General features: G+C 39.1%; 1 protein-coding gene across 1 annotated transcript; it reads left to right on the forward strand.

Moving 5' to 3' along the window:
* The first annotated feature begins 282 nt into the window (after positions 1–282).
* On the forward strand, positions 283–21,314 carry LOC119694914. The gene is made up of 29 exons (XM_048629078.1): positions 283–437; positions 2,465–2,610; positions 3,047–3,259; positions 3,808–3,918; positions 5,311–5,400; positions 5,874–6,074; positions 6,489–6,644; positions 7,372–7,524; positions 8,327–8,413; positions 8,657–8,824; positions 8,935–9,608; positions 9,829–9,929; positions 11,249–11,400; positions 11,877–11,999; positions 12,184–12,286; positions 12,594–12,711; positions 12,975–13,085; positions 13,328–13,403; positions 13,924–14,049; positions 14,344–14,431; positions 17,366–17,472; positions 17,780–18,216; positions 18,515–18,981; positions 19,112–19,233; positions 19,447–19,556; positions 19,733–19,829; positions 19,942–20,064; positions 20,165–20,336; positions 20,584–21,314. Exons 2-29 carry the CDS (start codon positions 2,479–2,481, stop codon positions 21,111–21,113), a joined length of 5,148 nt encoding a protein of 1,715 aa, XP_048485035.1. The 5' UTR covers positions 283–437; positions 2,465–2,478; the 3' UTR covers positions 21,114–21,314.
* The last annotated feature ends 936 nt before the right edge of the window (positions 21,315–22,250 follow it).

The following is a 22,250-nucleotide window of genomic DNA, read 5'->3' on the forward strand; positions in this document are numbered from 1 at the left end:
ACTTAACACTCTAATATTAAATTATCAAAAGTCACTGAAAGTATAATGATGAGCACTACGAATAGACGGAAACTTTCGAAATCCGACCTCCAAAAACAAATTTTATATCGATATTTAGAATAAGGAGTCAACTTACATTTAATTGAAAAAAATCATTTAAAATAAATGTTTTTTGATCGGATTTAGTTAGAGTTTTAGGAATATATGAATACACGCTGTATAAAAAAGAGTTTACGAAATTTAAAAAAAATGGACTGAAGACAAAAAAACTATAGTATTTGTCTATAATCTGTGTTAAGAAAAAAAAGTGACACACACGCCATAATGTAAATTGCATTTTGATTTGGCGTTTTAGTTAAAAATTACTGCATTTTGGTGTTTAAAGTTCGTGTTACAATATGTATTTAGGACTAATAAAATGTATATAGCGAATATTGGTAAGAAATCCTTATTTCATACGTTTTTATGTGTGTAAAACCAACATCAAAAATATAGGTTGGTGCTGATCGAAGCCATTTCTTTCATATCGGTTTTTTTATTGTAAATGGTATTGAGAATGTTTATTCTACCATGGATTGCGGCTGTAGTTTTCTTGCGAACTGAAAATAAGGTTTGAGTGTATGTATGCAGTTCTTGTGTCGTCGCCATAGTTGATTGTGTCCGAGTATTTTACGGAGTCACCACCGTCGGATGGTGTTGTTGGACGTAACTTCACATCAGCCACTCGACGTAGCTGTCAATTGAAAAGTATTGCTGGTGCTATTTTAATGTTTTTGTATTTGGTTCTGCACGTCATACAATCAAGAGAGACTATGGGTGTGATGGTCCACCTGATCAGATGATATTCTATAGGTACTGGTAATATGGGTGTTGTGTTAGCTTTAGTTTGTAGTTTGGTAGCTACTGTTTATCTCTGCAACTGCTATCAGACTAATTATTTAAGTATTGGTAGCTCTTTTCTCATATAAGCATAACTCAATGATTGTCATAAACACTATAATGACAGGCTAACCACAATCAGCAAATTACAGCTGTTCTGTTCGTGCAGAGTGGCATTGCATCAGACAATTTGTAGACTAAACTTGATACTAACGCTTGGATTGGATGTTATTTTGTTGTATACCTTTTGGACTGAATGTAAAAGGCTCTAAGGGGTGGGGACCTTTCATTGATTACCAGCTACTGTCTACTTTTCATTCATTTAAGGCTAGCAACTAAAGAAAAAAAAATTGCCTTTTACAAGTTACAACATAAGCGATGTCGCATCACTCTGAAGCTGTATTTATTTGGTTTGTGTGTGTGTGTGTTTAATACTTACTAATCTGCAAACATTTGCAATTAAATTATAGGCCTAGTTGGCACTGATCCTAATCTATCCGACTAATCCTTTCATCATGGTGACAAACCTTAGTCTAGCTCCTAGCTTTTGTTTCCAATGTGACAAAAAGAAGAACAAGATATGCCATGAGTGCAGTGTCTAGGTTTTGAAGATGCTTTTGTCCAGCAGTAGAGTTTTATAGCTTGTATTTATTTGTTCTTAAATTTACACCTATTTACAAGCCCAGTTGGGACTTTATGTTTTATAGGCTACTTTTCCTACATTATCATGTTTTGAAATCAGGAAAAAGCATCTTAGCTGATGGGACATAGATTCAAAGTCTCAATATTGTTCACTACAGTTCTGAACTGCTAACTTGCATCAGGGACAAGTTCCAACACTAAAACAAATGTATTAAGGTGTTCACTCATTGGGAGTATTCCCTTTATCATTAATTTAATGATACTTACCAGTTACAGATCACCATCTTTTACCTCTTGCAGTGTTAACATTGTCTGAATCTAGACCTTTCACCTAGATTATATCAACTTAAAATTTTCAAAATCAGGTCCAGGCTGTTTAAATACTCTCAAACAACAATGTTTTATGACTAAAAAATTGCTGCATCTGACTTATCAAGACTACAAACTAACTGTGTCCAAATCTCCATATGGTCTGAAATGCTTTTGCCCTTGTAGATTATTCAATTACTCACAAAGAAAAATAGTCAAACTTTTAACTTCTAGATACAGTATAGTGGTGGGACACATGGCATTATTATAAATGTAAATTTTGTGGGTATGGTTCTTAATCTTAATAAGGATAAGGCAAGGAAGAAGAAGAAGGTTCTTAATCTTTCATGAAAAAGCCACTGATCTGATATGCATCTGAATAATAAAATTACAGGAAAAGCTAGTGCACAGTTTCGTCCAAACAATTTTATGAGATTATACTTTTGCACTTTTTCTAACTAACCAACTGTCAATATTTTAAAGAATGAATAGGTAGTTTGTTAGTTTGACAATGTACAAAAGTGCATATGCTGCTAACTTCAGAATTACCAAGTTGTTTGAACCAAACTGTACCATAAACTGAATTGTCTTGAAAAAAACCTGTACATAAACATGAAATTATCTTCTCTTCCAGGGTAATTCCTTGCGATGGCTCAATACTATCAGATAGTTGGGCAAGGACCATCACTGACTCTAGAAGACTTACAACGGTACTGTCCAAACCTATGCTTGGACGGTATCATTGTCAATCAAGAAGACCAACAGTATGGGCAACAACAGGTAATTACTTTTTCTTTTATACCAGATACACCAAAATGATGATAAAAATATTTACTTTTCTACCAGTTTCTAAAATGGCGCTCATGGTAGCTGTAAACTTAAGATTTGTGTGAACTAAAGTTGTTAAAGCTCTGTGTTACTATAAAAAAATTGGTGTTACATTACATTCTACAATATCTTGCTATGCATAATATTAATTATCATGTTTCGAAGGATTACCCAAAGAGAAATATGCCACATTTTGTTATCCATTACAAGATTGGAACCCTTTATTATCTCTACCCTGCCACCCTATCAAGACGCAACTTTGTCCAAACCTTAACCTTAACCTTTGTTTGTATCCTTATTGACACAACTTTGTCCAAACCTTTTGCCATTGCCTTTGGTAATACCGCCCCCATCCCCTCACCACCTCACACCCTTGATATTACTACAGCAGGTAGTAGTACAGCGAACCGAGCAGCCAAATGACTTGATAGTGAGTGAAGGTGTCCAACCCCAGTTGCTGGTTGGCGGAGACGGGCTGCAGTACCAACAGCAGTACATCATCCGGCACGAGCCCCCGCCCCCGCTGCCGCCGCCGCCCCCGCCGCCAACGAATAATGACTTCCAACAGCAGCAGCAGCAGAGGCAACCTTTGCATCACCATGTAAGTACTTCCTGTTGCGTTAAAGTTGAAATAGTGGTTATAAAGAAGGCTTGATATAGCGTTACGAAGATGATGGTTAAGGCTGTTAAATGCAGCTCATGCGAGCATTGGCATATGCAGGCTCTGTCGTATTATACATCTGATTAAGTTTAACATAAAAGAACCATTCCATAATTGCCTGAGTTGGCGTTGGCATGGCAACTTATAATCTTCGTAAAGCCAGTAAAACTTCAGTTAATTAATACCCTATACGAGTACATAATCTTAGCTGGTGATTGAATCCTGTATCTGTCTTTTTTATGAATGAATTTTTGTGTGTCCAGAATCTGGAAGATGTATGGTTTAATTAATTATATTTATAAAAGTTTTAATGAGATGTAAAATTACAATATTGTTAAGATACTAATGTTTTAATAATTTACTGTAATTTAGACGTAATTAAGTGCCAAAACAGTGTTAATCTTTCTATCATTTCATGTGTTGAAAGTTGGTCTTACTGTTAAGTTACCGTGTTTATCCAAATGCGATGATGGAACATTTATTTGTAGGTTTACTACACATCCGATTTACCTGTGGATGCTCAAGTTGTATTGCAACAGGCTCAACAAATCATTGATGCATCTCTGATGCAACAGTCATCTACACAACGTCCTCAACATGTATGTCCTCTTATAGTTTAGACTATTTACTTATAGCATTCAGTTCTAGCGCATTCTAATTTATTGTTTATGCACCAATAAGGGCCATGTATTGCCCTACTTATTTAATGCTTCCTATATGTTTTCGTGGCTGTGTTAATTTTAGTTGAATCTTTGTCTTTACGGCACAAAAAATTGGGAAAATGAAACAAATTGGAAATTAAAAATATACCTACTGTTTTCAAAATTCTGAAAATATATCTGAATCTAATTGGTTATGAAATATTGGCATCTATATAAAATGTTTGCTGTAAAACTTACATAGTTAATACATCAATAAAAATAATACATAAAATCAATACTCACGGGTGTGGGGGTAGTACATAATTATTACTAATTAGAAACTAAACATTCCTTAACTGTACAAATCTTGTGCTATCCATTTACTAACCTTTCCTTATATAATTTCCATTCATTTCTTTGCATGGGATATTCATTCATGTTTTAAAATGTTATACTATGATGCTCTTAGTGACCTCATATGATTTTAAACGCGTGGCTATCTCTTCTAAACATTTGTTTTACGGGTGTCTAGAACTTTGTGGTTTAATATCATGTTTCAAGAAGTGCATCATTGTATAATGTAGTCCTCATCATCTTAATATTAAGTCTAAAATGTAAATAACACAAGCTACCGATGATACATGCATGCCACAGGTAGATGGAATAATATAATGACTTGTGAAAAAGAAGAAATGATATCCTGAAGTAATGAACTAGTACCTACTAGATGTTGGAATATTTGTCGTCACGTGAATAACATTGTTTCGTATGCTTGTGTAGTTGTCAAGTGATAGTGTTATTTTGTGTTTGTGATTATTAGACGATAATGTTTGACTATCAATGTGCTAGAATTCCATGAATCCAGAAAGCTACAGCAAATACAGCTTGTATCTGATTCATCCAACAAACGAACCCTACAGGGCGGTCTCTCAATGATCGCTACTGCGATCGATTGATCATGAGAATCTCGACAATTTATGAAGTTATTCTTAAATAAACTGGCACTGGTCATATCGCCGCTAACTAATATGACTGAATTCTAGGTTTCCATCTTAATAAATGATTCACATATAACCTATTACATAAAAACTTTAGTAGTTACTTGTGATAACTCTTGCGGCGCCGCCGCCGTACCATAAAAAATCATGTGAAATATCTCCTTTTGCCAATGAAAATTACAAGGCGAAACCTCATCAAGGTGTGCTTCCGCAAACAACAATGGTTCTATCAGAGAACCTGTGAGTAAAACCGCCGTACCTCACACACGGGTGGATATCACGAACGGGGTTAGTCTCCCGTGTCCGTGGTATTCACCGTGTGTGCAGTGCGTGATGTAATGTGTTGTCTCAGCCGACGGTGATCCACCCGGCGCAGCAGCCGCCGCCGCAGCCCCCGCCCCCTCCACCCCCGCAGCTCGCGCCGCCGCCGCCTCCGCCACCGGTAAGTACAGCAAATATGTAGGATAGAGACGATTTAATTCTGGTTTCAAATATATTTGAGCGTATTGTGACTACTTTAGCAACCGTACTCCACTATTACCGCTGAGCAACACTGTACCTACGCTGTGTTTCAAGTTGGCTCTATCTGTTAAGAATATACCTAAGTTTAACCTAAGCTGCTACTTGATACACCAGCAGGACTCAATCAGTCACAAGCTTTCAACATTTTTCGCTTGATGTTCATGAGATAAAACAAATTCAACAAACAACAATGTCTCTTAATCTGTGTTCCAAAACTCGTCTACCACCATCACACCGAAACCCTTCACAATGATTATGCGCCGGGTCCGTTTCTATATCACTCTACTATAGCAGCCCTACCCGCCAGAAGTTCAGGAATTAATCCGTTCTCCGTAAAAAAAACATAGCTATATCACCATCTACAATCCTCCACAATATCAAACTTACCCCCAGCCGCCGCAACAGCAACAGCAGCGCGCCACCCCCCAACTCCTCCAACACCTACAACAGCAGCACCAGCAGCAGATCCAGCTGCAGCAGTTCCAGCAGCAGCAGCTGCAGCTGCAGCAGCACCTGCAGCCGATACAGCACCAGCAGGTGGTGATGACGCACGCGGCTTATATCAATCAGCAGCAGCAGCAGCAACAGCAACCGGTGAGTGGAACCTTTGTACAAACCTCCTTGGTCTAAGCTGCCTTACTAAGTTGGACCGTTTCCCATCACGCTGGTCCACTGCGGTTTGGTGGGTTCACATAGATATGCACTGCAGATATCCTCGCGATTTTTTCCTTCACCGTTAGAGCGATGGTATACATTGTACTTAAATTCAAAGAACTCATTGGTATGTGTCAGCGCCGAGATTCGAACCTGCATGTCTGGCGTAAAATGCCGGCTGAGCTACCACCGCTTTATACTATAGAGGGGCATGTGGAATAGTATTAATAGGCGTGAGTTAACGCCAACTATTCATATCCCTCCGCTCTTGTACAACCCTGTCTTATTCACACAAATCATTCATCCACCCATCACTCTACACCAAAAACTCAACCAATTTCCCCCCTCTCCCAGGCAACACCGAACCGCGGCGCGGCGCCCCGCCTCCTCAACCAGACGCTCAGCCCGGGCGTGACGCTAGTGCGAGGGGGGGTGCGCGCGGTGCGCGGGGGGGCCCGCCCCGCGCGCCCGCCCCCGCGGCTGTTGAATGCACAGGCGCATCAGCAACAGGTATGTGTGGTGGTGGCACTTGGACTGACTACTGAGGGGCTATGACGGGCTAATCGATACTACAAAAACATATGGAAAATGAACAGCGCCAACCTACTTACTTTTGGAACTAACAAATTTCATGCCTTACATTTTGACATTGACAGTTGACAATGTTGTCCTAAGGTACCCCAGTGGTACAGAGGGCCTTCACGAGAGTGCGCCACGCCGTCCTGTCCTCAGCAACCGCTCTGGCCTCCGTCCGACAGTTGAAAATACGCAACGTAAACTGAGGTGTCGTAATCACTGAACTAAAGTGGATGGCGTTGGCCGCTGTGATAGATTAGGGACCGTAGTAGGATTGAGTGATTGGTTGAGTAAAAAGCTTTCAAAATTGCCATACGATCAGTTTTTTAGAACCGATAGGCTTGCGCAAAATCAGGACTGAATAGACCGAACTTTTGACGATGGACCCACTTAGATGCCACCGTTTTAACACACATATGCTCAAGGCCCATAAAGCCCCCTAGCTCAATCAGCGTCAACCCAAGCAGATGCTGAAGGGCTAGTACGGGGCGCATTTAAGACGTGACAAGAGTTTTCCATCGCGCTCACTCACATCGCGCAGCCTCAAGAGCGAGCGCGACGGAGAACTTTAGTCACGTCTTAATGGCGCCCCGTGCTACAGGATCTGGATACAACACTGCCACCACTATCCCCAGCGCTCAAACTCCCCCTCTATTCCTAGGTGCAACAGAACGTCGGGCTAGTAGGCCAACAAGTCCGCGGGCCGGGACCGCGCGCGCCGCGCCCGCTGCGCACCGCATCGCCGCGGCTGCTGAACCCTCAAGCAGCTCAGACGACGCACAGGCCGGCCCGCCCGAGGACTCCTTCGCATCAGGTGAGGGGGTAAACTGGGGTTTAGTTAGATAATAAACTGATGTTTGATCAGATAAGGTGCACGAATGATGCATCTTTAGTGTCGGCGACTGTACCTTTAGACCGTGTATGGAAGAATCTGGAAACTTGTAAATAAGGGCTTACTTTTCTATACTTTGTGCAACCAATGCTGATTAGTGAAAAATATTGTAATAGTTAATAAGTTACCAGCGTTCTTTCTGTATACGGCCAAGAAGTGCACGAATGAAGCATCTCTAGTTACGTAACAACTGTACCTTTAGGGGCTCTGCTGAGCTTGAACCGACACCCGTTGCTTTCTGTTATTTTTGAAACAGAAGCCCTTATCCATCGGATTGACTGCCTAATCCTTACACCACCACTAACGCTAAGCCAGCTCTAACGTTTGTCACCCACACGTTAAGAAACGATTCAGAAAGTAATATAAGTTGTTTACTCGACACAGAATATTAACATTTACAAAAATACAATTCTGACATTATCATCATCCCGTAACCGTCCGCGTCCGTCCATGGCCTAATTATCCAGCCCTGCAGGGTCACCTATATCTAAGGTATTCGGTCCAGCGGGCCGTAGGGTGTACCACGCTTTTTTTGTGTACATTGAAATAGGTCAATATCCACAATACTCCATAGTTACCTTATCACCGCAAATTTAAGGTACGGCGCTGTGATCGTTCATTGTATGAGATATGAGACATGATAAAAATTAAGGCTTCGATTACCTCGCTTATAATAACAAGAATTCCTAAATGAAACTTGACTAATGGAAATGAACAATCACAGTTTAGAATTGGCTCGCCACGCTTGCTGAACGCGCAGTCGGCGGCCGCGCAAAGACCCCAGGGACCATCGACACCTCTACAGGTAAATTATAGAATTATTCATTAGGTACTGTTTGGTTCTCTTGACAAAGTGAGTGAGCTTGACGGGGAAATGAGGGTAAATAAAAACTGCATGCAGGGATTGGTAAAATTTACGATTTTATTCAATGTGTGTGCTTGTAACTGAAAATGCTAATGATAAAAAGTTCAATAGCTGCAATAAACACGACAATGAAAATGTATTGGGTATGGGTTAGGTCATTCACCGTTTAATGTTTAATGTTTATTACAGCAACAATCACAGCAACACCAAATGGCGCAACATGTGATGCAACAACAAGTGCATCAACAACAAATGAACCAACAGCAAATGAACCAGCAGCAAATGAACCAACAGCAAATGAACCAACAACAAATGAACCAACAACAGATGAACCAAATGAAACTCAACAACCATCCGGTAAGTGTAGCAAAAGTTTAACATTTTAATGCCTAGGCACTAAGTTCTTTCTATGTATACAAAAATAGCCTTGGTGTACAAAAATCTAATCACATTGTATGCTTTTCCAGCAACATCAACTCCTCAACCAACAGACCCCGCCTCAGAGTTCAGCCGCCACCCCGACCCGCATCATCACGCAACAAGGCACCATCATCACGCAGGGCATGCAGCAGATGCAGCACACCGTCGTCCCAGCCAATCAGAACAGCCCGTTGCCCCAGCAAACCATGGCGGTCCAACAGCGAGCGTCCCCGCAAATACCTCAGCAACCGGTCAAGAAGGTCGTCGTCCAACCAAACAACGCCAACGACATGGATGACTTAGAAGACAGTATAACAGCCGCTATTCTCACCAAGCACACAGTCAATGACAATGTCTCGCAACAGTTTCAACCGCAACAGACTCCGCCTAACTCGATGCGGGCCAGCCACCCCGGTCCTTCTGTACCACAAATAAACTACACCCCACAGTTACAATACCAACCTCAGCAAGTTAATTATGAACAGCAGCAGATTCAGCATCAGCCGCCGCCTCAGATGCAGCATACGACCTTGAATCAACTACTGATGGAACAAGATTCGTTGGACGATGAGAGGCGGGTGCTGACGTTCCACAATGGGCAGAAGATCACGGTGGCGGAGTACAAGAGGATGCAGCAGTCGCAGCGTGTGATGCAGTCGCAGCAGCAGCAGTTGCAGCAGCAACAGGTTCAGCAGCAGGCGCAACAGCAGCAGCAGCTTAGGTTTGTTAATTGTTATTATTATTTACTAGCTGTTATTGACTGACTTTTATGACGAGGGCTGCGATCCTAGAGATTGTGGCAATAAGTTCTGGTATTATCTGGGAAAGGAGTTAGGCATTGTCTATTTCGTATTAGGCTTGAATATTTGTGAATGTATATGAATATGCTTGTATCAATTATTTGATCTAATACTAAAACTCTCATTAATGTTATTTTGCAGGGAAACCGGTCGGCAAACACTAGTGAGAAGTAAGGATCCCCAAAGGCCCGTACAGAGAGTCCCACCGATGCAGGCGCAGCAAGTGCAGCAGCCTCAAACTGGTGAGTACTTACGAGTATATTATTGGGGTGTATAAATGTAGTATGAGTGTATACTTTTTACACGGCCCCCACATCCTGGGCAATCAGCGAATGACGCTATTGTGACTGGCCTCCTGGAATCCTTTCACCATGGTGACAAACCCTAGACGCGCTGTAGTCTTTGTCACTGACACACTGAGAAGAAAAAGTACAGTTCTCCCATATTAATAATGCGCATACAAATCTTCGCAAACTGTCGTTTTCCCGGAAACACCCGAATCATTAAATCGTAAGAGCCTTAAACAATGCACTTGGATTTTGCACCTTGTTTGAAAGAATTAGTAGTCAATATCATGTGTGCATAATCGAAAACAATTCGGGCTGTCGGCGGTTGTCACCAATCAGTCAAAGGTCCTTGTTCTCTTGTCAGTCAGTTCTGTGAAATTATATGTATAGAGCTGTTATTACACATCGTTCTTGGTTTTATTTTCAAATGTGAATTTAATTTCCACTTAAATCAAATTATTGTCGATGACGCCTTATTATAAAACAAATTAAAGAATAAAATATGTGTCACATTGATAGACTTCACTTTGTAAATAAAGCCACACCCAAAATACCAAGTTTGTAATTGTAATATTAATGTGAAATTATCAGAGCTGTAAATACTTTTGACCTGAGATTTAAAATTTTAATGTTAACCTGTGTTGAAATCCATTTCTCCTTATAATATAAACCTTGTGTTATTCAAACCTTCTTTCATCCATCTTTACATCAGCTTCAGTAAGACACTTGAAAGGTACTGTAACATTTTCGAAGTAAATTTTAATATTATGGAATATTATGAATTATCGAATCAAACTTCGTTGCTGATAAATCAATTATCTGTTTTAGCACCAATTACATAATTCTACAAAAATTTCATGAAGAAAATGCACTTAACCACTCTAAATACATAATAGTTTTCTAACGCTCGGGAATACGACCGTTGCCGAACAATGACGAAGATTTCTATGTGCATCATCAATTTTGGGGAACTGTATATTATGCTACCTTTTTAGTCAACATGGTTATAAAGATTCATTCCTACAGAGTGAAATTACAAACATTTTAATGTTCTTATTCCATGCATAGCGGCTTTGCGTGCAAGTTTAAGTCTGTTGCAGCATGCGGATTTGTACACGCACGCGGGATTGCCCCGCACGCTTCTCACAAGTATTCATTTTCACGCGAGACGCGAGAAAATGTCATGCAATTCAGCGTGCGTGATGAAATCCACATGCTGTTAAATAACTAGTCTATAGAATTTATTGTTAATATTATGAATATTCCTTCCACAGTAGAACACAATGAAGTGCCGAGCGGGTCGGCGGAGCAAGCGACGGAACCGCAGTCGGCCAAGATGTTAATATTCCTACAAAACGGAGAGCAACGACTGATCACGTTCACACTGCCAAAGGAGAGTTGTACTTTGCAAGAAGTACTAGAACAGGTACTCCATTATGTAAATATTGCTTTCTCTTACTTTTGAATATTTTGTGTGGTGCTGTTTTTAACATTGTGTCTACAAGTCTACACTAATATTAAAATTACGGTGTAAAGTACTATAATATTACGTGATGTGATTGCGTAAAAGAAAATAATATAACGTATTTGGAGTAAAATGGTATGGTAAGGATAGGGAAAAATTTGGTGACATGACGTATATGAAGAAAGATTACGGTGTAATACACATTGTCTTTATTTTTACACTCCCTAATCATAGTCCACCAACCCGCACTAGGCCAGCGTGGTGGACTAGACCTAAAACCCTTCCTTCATTGGAAGGAGACCCGTGCCCCAGCAGGGAGAACTGAGAGGAAATAACATGCTTCTAGAGTTGCCACATTTATACTTTTTATGTCAAATAATATTCTTAGTCTGTTTTACATAGTTATTGTAATGTAACACATGGTGTATCGTTTCCAGGTGAATGTTCCGTTCTCGGAGGACACGCACATCCAGTGCATGCAGAATACGAGCAGTGAAATAGATTACTTCGTGTCCGTCGGGTCCACCACTAGGATCGAGGAGATGTTAGAAAATCATCCCGTAAGTACAGATTTTTTGAATAGAAATGAATAATTCAGAAGGGCTTACCGTAATCTCTTGTTTAATCATCTTGTTTGTTGTTGTTCATCTGTTTAATATTAAAAAAAAAACAGGATTGTTCTAAGTAATTTTACATATTGAAATGAGGATTCCTTGTAAAATATATTTTTTTATTCTGTTTCAGATGCTTGTGGGAGATATAAGTAGTAGAAGTTCACCAAGTGTCTTATCTCAGCCGCAAACCAGCGAAATGTCTACGCCCGAAAAACTGCCATTCCAGGAGACTGGTAAGCTTTTATTCTTACTGAAAATGAAAATTGTTCTGAAGTAACTAATCATTTGTTCCTTCCATACGTCCGATTGCCGCTGACCTGACTGGTCAATCCTTTCACCACGATCACAAAGTGTGCGGGACCCTAGTCTATAGTTGTAGTGTTGGTCGACAAAAATCTTTCTCGACTAACGATAATAAAGATTAGTTTTTAGAAAACTGTTTATTTCAACTGCAACTTCGTAGAACTTTTTAAATAACCAAGTGATAGAATAAACAGCAGTCACAGCAGTGTAACAACACCCACTCCCCTTCAATTCCAGCATCAAGTAGCCCCGGGTCGCCGCGGCCGCGCACGCCGCCGCCGCGCTACGTGGACGGCATGCTGGCGCTGTGCAAGACCTGCGGCTACACCGGCTTCGACTTCAGCCGCTGTCAGAGGTCAGTAATAATCAGTATACCTAGCACAGGGCGCAAGGCAGCGCAATATGAGATAGACAGACGTAAGACGTATATCCACCCTTTGCAGTGCATGTGTTGCGGCCTTTGCTGAAAATGCTCGGCATACCGTAATGTATATTGGCATGACGGCAATAATGAGACGGCGACGTTTATTATGTAGAATTATAGATAGAGGATTTTTTGTCAGCTATAAAATTATGCTTGCACCCAGTCTAATATGAGTTTTTATTTTTTCCCCACAGATGTAAACGTATATTTACCGAAGAGCCAAAAAGCGTACCTGTGATGACCTCCAAAAAAGTCGAGAAGAAGAAGGAGCCAGAACGTGCCCATTCCAGTTTAGAAAAGACTAGGTATGTTCGAACCAAATATGTGGAACTCTGCGATCGTCACTCAGAGTAATCCTCACTTTAAATAGTTCATGTTCTGACATAATCAATAGAATCAGATAAATTTTATCGATGAATATTTATCGTCCATCAGAAAAGGCAAAATTAAGTGACACGCACAAAGCCGACCCTAAATAGGGATTGAGCTAGGATGAAGAACACTATTTTAAAAGTGAAAATACGTTAAATCTATTTTTCTTTTCCAGTCTTCTTGGCATTGAAGGTGGAATAAAGTTGAATCTGCTGAAGGGCACAGTCAAAGCTACCAACAGCAAGACTCCCGTAAGTATATTTTGTTTTAGAAGTTTTAAATAAGAAGCATGTGTTATATATACGAAGTGTGAATACATTATTTCTATGTTATTAAATGTATACATTTTATCTATATTAAAATTAATCATTATAATTATATCTATAAGTACATATATATAACACATGCATGTGCTTAAATGATCGCTCTTAGCGAAAGGCCGCCTATTGATCCGCATATTATTCGTAGTCATTGAACTAATATTACTAGCGTATAGAAACGACACCGCAAACTTGACATTTGCGCTATGCTTTATTGCCTCTCGGTAACAACGCATTCATTCTGTAACTGGAATCTACATCCGATTCCGCGTTATTCTATGGGAATCTACGACTTGGTCGCGCGCCCTTGCTTCATATGGAACACAGATTTTATTCGCTTTGTATATTCTAGTAGTAATGATCGTAGTATATTTTTTATTAAACTTTATTATTCTGTTATTTTACTATGGTGACCAATAAGACATGATCTAATGTATTAATTCCCACTCAGAATGCGCAAGAGAAGAAGCCGGCCAGAGTGCGCAAGCCGCGCGGCAAGCAGCCTGAGCCGGAGCCCGTGATACTCACGCTCAGCTCCGACGAGGAGGACTCCAACAGCTCTATGATTGGCAGCCAAGTAAGTACTATAAGCCCCAGTTTCACCATTCTGTGGTAGATCATTAAGGGATTAGTCGTTGACTTTTTAGACCAGATGTGTCATGAATTTAGTATGGAGATGGCGTAAGGTCCGTACATTGCAGGAACCTTGTCGTATTAATGTTATAATATTATTGTTAATCCGATTCCGTTGAGAAACACTTGGCTCCCTAATAACATATTGGTAGGTGTAGACAACATTTGATAGATGTCACATTAATCCATTTGTCAAAAGTTGTGTTTTTCATACAATCATATTTTATTTTTTTTACAGCCTGAATATTCTTCTTTGGTGAGCTTGAAGGAGCCTTCGCTGAGTGAGATTGAAGCATGGACACCTGACAGTGGAATCGGCATGGATGGTAAGTTAGATTTTTGCAGTATTTTAGTTATTAAAAATGTATTTGATGATAAAATGTATAACAGTCATAAAATATGCCAGGCACTCATAAAGGCATGCCATTTAATTAAGTACTCATAAACTTAAAATATCAGTTTAAAAAAATAGTGCGAGTGATTAGTAGATCTCAGTAAAGAGAGATAAATATAAAAAATCAATATATTTATCTGACTTTATTTACTGACTTCTTTCGATGCTCTTGTTCTACCCGTAGTTCTATATTTGTTTAAAGTAAACCGTACTTGGGTTCTTGTTCTAGCTCTTCATCTGAGTTACGAGTTTTGGTTTATACAGATCACGAAAAAATTTTGTTATACCTATCTATATCCCTTTCCACGGGTAAAGTCATCTGACAGGGCCCTTATTACATTCGAATAAGGGTAGTTATGGTTTGCATCAGATTCGTGAGCACAAGTTTCGATCCTCCGTATACGTTGCGTATCGTCAACTGTCACTGTCAAAATGCAAGGCAAAGTTAGTTCCAAAGGTGACATTTGTTTTTTCCATATGTTAGGTGGAATTTCACCAAACGCTAAACGTATTTAGTAGCCTGTCATACGTCTGTCAGTTAGTACAAAATGTATTTAAAATTTGATTTGAATACGTTTAGCGTTTGGTAAAAGTGATCCTTCGTGTAGATTCGAAAATAGTATCGAATCCTATGCTCGCTGCACAGATGTCTTTCCCCGTGGAACGGGATATAGTTCACAGATTATAAGTTTGCGTCCCGTTCCTGTGTCGTCGTGATGAGGCTGTTTTTAATTAACAGCGTGCGGATTTCATCATGCATGCGGGACGCCATTTTCCCGTATCCCGCGGGCATATTCCACAAGTTCCAATGAATACTTGTATGAACACGTGCGTGGTCCCGCGTGGGTGATGAAATCCGCATGCTGTTAAAAACACCTCCTTCCTCAGAATAATAAAACTCACAGTATTTTCTTAAACTCAGATACTAGGTACATTGACAGATTCTGAACTGTTCATCAACAGTCGATTGTCCCGCGAAGTGACCTATCGTTCTATTATTGGCGGGACAATCGACTGTTGATGAACCGTTCAGAATCTGTCAATTTAGTAGGTATTTAAGACAAAATATTAAGCGTTAATATCATACTCAGAATAATCACGGCCACGCGCTTGTTTCCATGACCTTTCGAGCTGTCCTTTTCCTCAGAATAATAACGATCTCGCCGTAGTCCCATCACTAGGCTTTATTCTGAGCTGTCATCTGTCAATAGTGATGTACACATTCGTTAGTGATGGGGAGGAGGCAATAGAGTTGTACTAAAACCGGAAGGGCTGCCCTCTGAGGCAATGACTTCTTAAACAGAGCCTTTTATGTATATGCGTTTATAACATCATACTCAGAATAATCACGGCCACGCGCTTGTTTCCATAACCGGCGAAAATATTTTTGAGCTGTCCTTTTCCACAGAATAATAACGATCTCGCCGTAGTCCCATCACTAGCCTTTATTCTGAGCTGTCATCTGTCAATAGTGATGTACACATTCGTTAGTGATGGGGAGAAGGCAATAGTGTTGTAAAAACCGGAAAGCCCCTTCTGGGTCCTGGCTTTTTTTTTAAGTGTTGGTTTTTGTTGGCACACCTATTATTGTCATCATAACGCCTTATTTTTTATGAGCGATCTGAATACTTCCTTTTGTTTAAGCCAATCCTCAACACGGACTTATCATTACACAATTTTTATTAATTAAAAATGATAATAATTTCGAACCGCTATTTCACATCACTACCGTATCCTCCCATCACTAGCACTTGTTTGACATCACTATTGACACTTGACAGTTCGATTTCGTATCGTATCGTGCGCCATTCTTTTTGTCACACAAATGCGGTTCGAAATAACTCAAATAACGTAATAACAACGTGTTTATCATGTTTCGTGACAATTTAGTTAGTTCTAAAGGTAAAACGCTTTATTGTGATATTGAAGCAAACAGTGTCTGAGGGCTAAAACGACAAGCATTCGTAGCCGCAGGAATGTGCTTACATTGCTATAACATAACATAAAAACCATGAGTTCCCGTGAATAATGTAATAATAATACACAGCGAATATGCATTGTTTTTCCAAGGATTATACTGTGAATCAAAATTCCGGCATTTCATTTATGTTCATAGTAACCCAAGCCTAAAATGAAAAAATATTTTTCTGCACTTCAAATTTATTATACTATATTAGGTTAACAAGCGGCGATGTCCTATGTTTAAATTCATATGTATAGGTGGTAGAACTGTCTGCATGATGGGTCAAATAAACAAACCATTAGTGGTTCCGGTCAACAAACCATGCAGTTTACCAATACTTATACTAATTTTAATTTTTCAGTCTTACATCTCACATTTTTCAATCGTCTGCTGTTTTAGAAACTTAGAAAATTAAACATGAAAGTGTTGGAATACATTTGCCTAGTTGGACTTAAATTAACTTGGTAGTAATTATTGGTATTTAGTGGGCTTTTTAAACTGAGTGGCGGTAGCTGCATTGAGTGACATCTCACCTGGTGCGATTAAGGTCCCCCTGACTTACAATCACTTTTACAATGAAGGAAAACATTGTGAAGAAACCTGCATGTCTAGATATTGCTAAGAAGTGTTCTATGACCCATTTAAACTCAGTATAGGCATATATAGAATTCAGAAGGCCTAGCACGGGACACATGAAGGCCATACACACGTCATGAAGTGACTAAACTTTTCCATCACATTCACTCTCAAAGCCGTCTCGCACCCCATGCAAGGCCTTCTCTGTGTTACAGTTATGAAACGTAGTATGATTACCACATCATCAAACAGTGTTTTAATATGTAAATAAGAATAAAAACCTAATTTAAGTGAATAGAATGTACAAATGTTAAATTTGATTAGCAGAAAGCAGTAGAGATGATGTCAGTCAGGGTCCTCTGCAGGGCGTGGTCACATCGTTCAACTGCAGGACTATCAGGATCGGTTCCTACAGATACACTCCTAAGGAAAAGGTGAGTTGTTCAGCTTATTGCCTTACCTCTGTATTCTGATTGCTAATGGACTCTACTTTCTTAACCTAACTTCAAATAGCTATAAGATAATGGGTTATTTATGATTATTGTTGGCACTATAGGTGTGTAATAATACTACTGCACATATTTTTTTTTGTATTAGTCAGTAGACTATCCAAATAATTGATTCAATAGGAAAATAAAATGTTATGTGCCACAGGCTGGTACACACTGCTACATTGGAAATTGTTGAAAGTTTCTATGTAATTTGTTTCACTGTCTTCAATTATTGTTTTTGTGCCAACAGATTTACATATCAAGTAAGGGGATAAAAATAGTGGCACCATCACTGAAAGACGAGAGTCGAGATGTAGCACTTCAGATACAACTCAAAGAAGTGGTGAGAATATTGGTGCACTTTGGGAAAGGGCTACCTGTGATATTTCTGTACACCATGAGCAAATGTGGAGTTTACATCAGAAAAGCTCTGGAAATGACTGATGAATCGGGGCCTTACTATAATCCTATTTCTAAAATAGACCCCTTCAAAAGAATAACACTACTGCCTGAAAGCATTTCAGAAGATGCTAAAGTGACATTGAAAACATTATTTGGTAAGGTTATGGATGAATTAAACGCCCGCGAGGCTAATGACATTCTTGTTAGAACTTGTCCTAAAGAAGGCAATAATGTCACAAAAATGGCAACAAGATCATCAAGTGCTTCCAATGCTGCTGCTAAAAGGTAATTGTATTTTAATGTATCTCATAAGTCTATAGTAAATGGTCTCTGCACCAATCTGAAAAGTCTGGCGACTGATAGCCAGATCAACATTTTAAAGAAACTCAGAAGTCTTATCATTTACTTATCCCATGCAGGGTCGCTCTGTTGCTATCTCTACATTGAGACGTTTTTCTAAGATAAGAGAAAACATTTGTGTCATGCACATTGTAAACTGTTAGGGCAAACGACACACAATATTTTAATTTTACAAAATCTCCTTCCTGTTGTTTTACTAATTACATCACTATTTTTGTTGCAGCTCGCCAGCTGATATTAGACAGATTTTAATTTACCCGCCTGGGAAAGGAGGAATTCCCATCAACACTGAAGACTACATGTGTCTAGCCCAAGATCAATTTCTGAACGACGTGATAATTGATTTTTACCTGAAACATCTTGTGCACGACATTTTAACGCCAAGTCAGAGGGAAAAGACTCATATTTTTAGTACTTTCTTCTATAAGAGGCTGACAACTAAACCTAGTAAAGTGAATAGGAATTCAAACCCGCACGAGTGGGACAGTAGCCTGACGCCCGCACAGAAGCGACACGTCAGAGTCAAGACGTGGACCAAAAACGTCAACATCTTCGACAAAGACTTTGTTGTGGTGCCAATCAACGAGAATTGCCACTGGTTTGTGGCGATCATCTGCTTCCCCAACCAGGAGGGCTGTCGTAGCATGATTGACAACAGAGTGGTCAATCCCCAAGAGATTAAGAAAAGAGGTAAAGATAACATTTTCTCTTACAATATTTAGATAATTAGATGGAATGAAATGTATTGGCTAACCAAATCTGCATGTACTCTGTCCTATATTATAAATGGATTATAGTAGATGTATAAATTTTATTCCAGAGCGACGGTCATCAGTGCAACAGATAGGGAGCACCACGATCACGCCGCTGACTAAACAAGAACAGCTTACATTAAGTTGTGACTCTGATAATCTTAGCGAACGTGATGAAGCTGAAGCAGAGGTAAGATACATTACCACCACCATTGTACTTATAGCTCTTCAATGCTGTTTGCCTGAAATAAAGAATCTCGAATTTACAATATTGTATACCATTGGGGAAATCCATGATGAACCTATTTGTCATTCATAGGGCAGGCATTAAGACCCAGGACCCTTTCCCCAATAGCACTGTGTTGTTTGTATTTTATATGAGTTACTTACTTATTTCTTTCAGGAGAGTGATTTAGACATGCAATGTGATTCAGACGAAGAAGAGCCTGATAAAGTAATTCCTGAAAAGAAAGTGGAGCCACTGCCAGTCCGGCGAAATGAACCAATAAAACAGTAAGATTCATAATAATTTCATCATAATCTAGCATGAGTCCATCCGCCACTGTTTCTTTATCTGCAGGTCATAAGACTGACCATAATCAGATGGCTTATCGCATTATTCCCTACTATGGTTAAGCGTCCTTGAGTAATTAAACGATAATTGTTAATGAATGCTGTTTATATTTCAGGCCATGCATATTGATCTTCGACTCCCTGGCCGGAGCGTCGCGGTCGAGAGTGGTGGCCACCCTCAGGGACTACTTGACCTGCGAACATCTAGCTAAAGTAAGCATAACCCAACTATACCGTGGAATACTTTACTAATCACTTATTTACATTGGGTATTATTATTATGAATTTCTGTATGATGTGAATAATGTATTTCTTTGTCCCCCAGACGTCACAAAACAAGGTATTCAACAAGGACAATATAAAGGGAAGCTGTCCAAAGATCCCGCAACAAAACAACTTCACAGATTGTGGCTTGTATTTGTTGCAATATGTAGAACAATTTTTTAAGGTAATGACTATTTTTTTTTACATATAATTGCTCTGTTAAGTTTGCAATAGTTCACTGTATAAAAAATTTACACATTTATTAATTGTATATTTGATTTCAGGACCCAATATTAGATTACAGTTTGCCAATAAAGCAATTGCAGAATTGGTTTGAAGAAATTGTGGTGACTCGGAAGAGAGAAGAGATTTCAAAGTTATTGAAAGTTCTGATGCACAAGTACAACCCAGAATCTCATTTAGCTCTGCCCGACATTGCATTTCCTACTTTAAATGGTGAGTAAGCTGAAAGCATTCAACTATAGCCCTGTTTCTAGCTTCAGCTGCCATTTTGAACTACTACAGTTTATCGACATTTACAAACAACTACAGTTTATCGACATTTAAAATTTCTTATAAAAACTCAGCTACAAAGTTTCTATAGAGAAACAAAAATGTAGAGCACAGGTTAATTAGAATGACGCTCCGAGTCACCTATACCTATTAACTTTTATATAATAATAATTTTCAATGATTTTTACAGGTAAACTAATAGAGACTGAAGATCAGGAAGATGATGAGAAAAGCCTTTCCGGTACAAGTAAACCAAAGGATGGAAGCGAGTCAAGTAATGGCCCCGCCACCCCCACGCTTACATTTGTCAAACAAATAGCCACCGGGGACATCCTTGTGAAGAGGACTTTTAACGACTCCTCGGAAACCATACATCTAAGGAAAACTATAAGACTATCAAGTGATTCCGAAAACAGATCGGTAGTGCAGATTAAACCTGAGTTCGTAAAGAAAAGTGACAATGAAGCGCAAATAATGAGACCTATAAAATGTAGTAGTGATTTAGTTAAAGACATACAAAATTCCCTAATGGGAACGAAAAATAAGACTTATGGTGATAAAAAATACGGTGTAAATAATCAGAATGTTTCCAGTGTGAACTTTATAAGACAAAGTGCAAGTGAAAGTGAAACAAATTCATTTCTTAAGACTAAAAAAATTAATAAAATGGACGACCCAGGAAATGAAACATGCAAAAAATTTAAAAGAAATGAATGTTGAAACTTAAGCCTGTCCATCTACCACACCTATTAAATTATTTTAATTAAGTGTATAGTTGTTTGATCTTGTAAATATTAGGTTATTAAGTGTAACGTGTATTTAATACTATATCTATTTTATAGTAATGTAAAGAACTGTAAAAGTTTACCTGTGTATTATATTAGTACTCTATACAAATATAAACATGAAAGTTAATATTAATATGCGACTTTAATCTTTCCTTTTTGTTACTTTTTATAGTTAATGAGATTGTCTGATAAGCTCTCCTAGACACAAAAATAAATACACAAAATTTTAAAAATCTTTTTGTTTAGATAAAACCCTCACTAGCACTTTCAGGGTCTATTTCAAGGTTCCGAAGTTTACTGAACTCTACAAGCTCTAATTGGTCGATAAATTGATATAAATTATCAATCATACTTCGAAGTAAGAAAACTAGTATCTTATTTAATGAATTTGAGAGTAATAAGTACCTCCTACACTCACGAGCAATGAAACAGTTCCAGTGAAGATAGCACAAAATTACTCCTAAACGGAAAATTGAAGTACCTAACTATTCTATTACATCGTCACCTAGTGACAAAAGTTCCTTAAATAAAATAGATTGAAAAAAAAAACTATTCTATTAGTAATATGTCAATGATTCTTATGATTTTTTTGCTTGGATAATCCTAAAACATAGGTAAATATTTTGTAGTTGGTCTGAGGTAAATATCAGATAGTGATAAAAAATATAGAATGCAGGGGCAGGAAACGCGTTACTTGTGCAGAGTCAGTGTTGTTAAGTTCAAACGTCCGTGTAAAGGTACTATTCCGTGCATCGCGCGCCGCCCGCGGCTTACGACATAGTACGACAGTCGCGATGCACGGAATAGTACCCCCATTCGACCCCCGCCAGCGACAAATCCGCGGATTGGCGCGCCTTTAAACGTCAGGATTGCGCAAATGCGCAGCCACGGCGTGTATTGTACGAACCTTCTCGTTTTCAGTTTGGGACTCGATTTAAGCACCCCATTCACTTCATGCACCGCGAGCCGAGCCCCGAGCCCGTACCATTCCGTGGACAAATCCGTAATCGCCCACACACACCCCCTTTAGTATTTTTATAATGACAATTAACTATTTAAATTGTTTAAA

Source organism: Plutella xylostella, chromosome 22, assembly GCF_932276165.1.
Source record: "Plutella xylostella chromosome 22, ilPluXylo3.1, whole genome shotgun sequence".
NCBI lineage: Eukaryota > Metazoa > Arthropoda > Insecta > Lepidoptera > Plutellidae > Plutella > Plutella xylostella.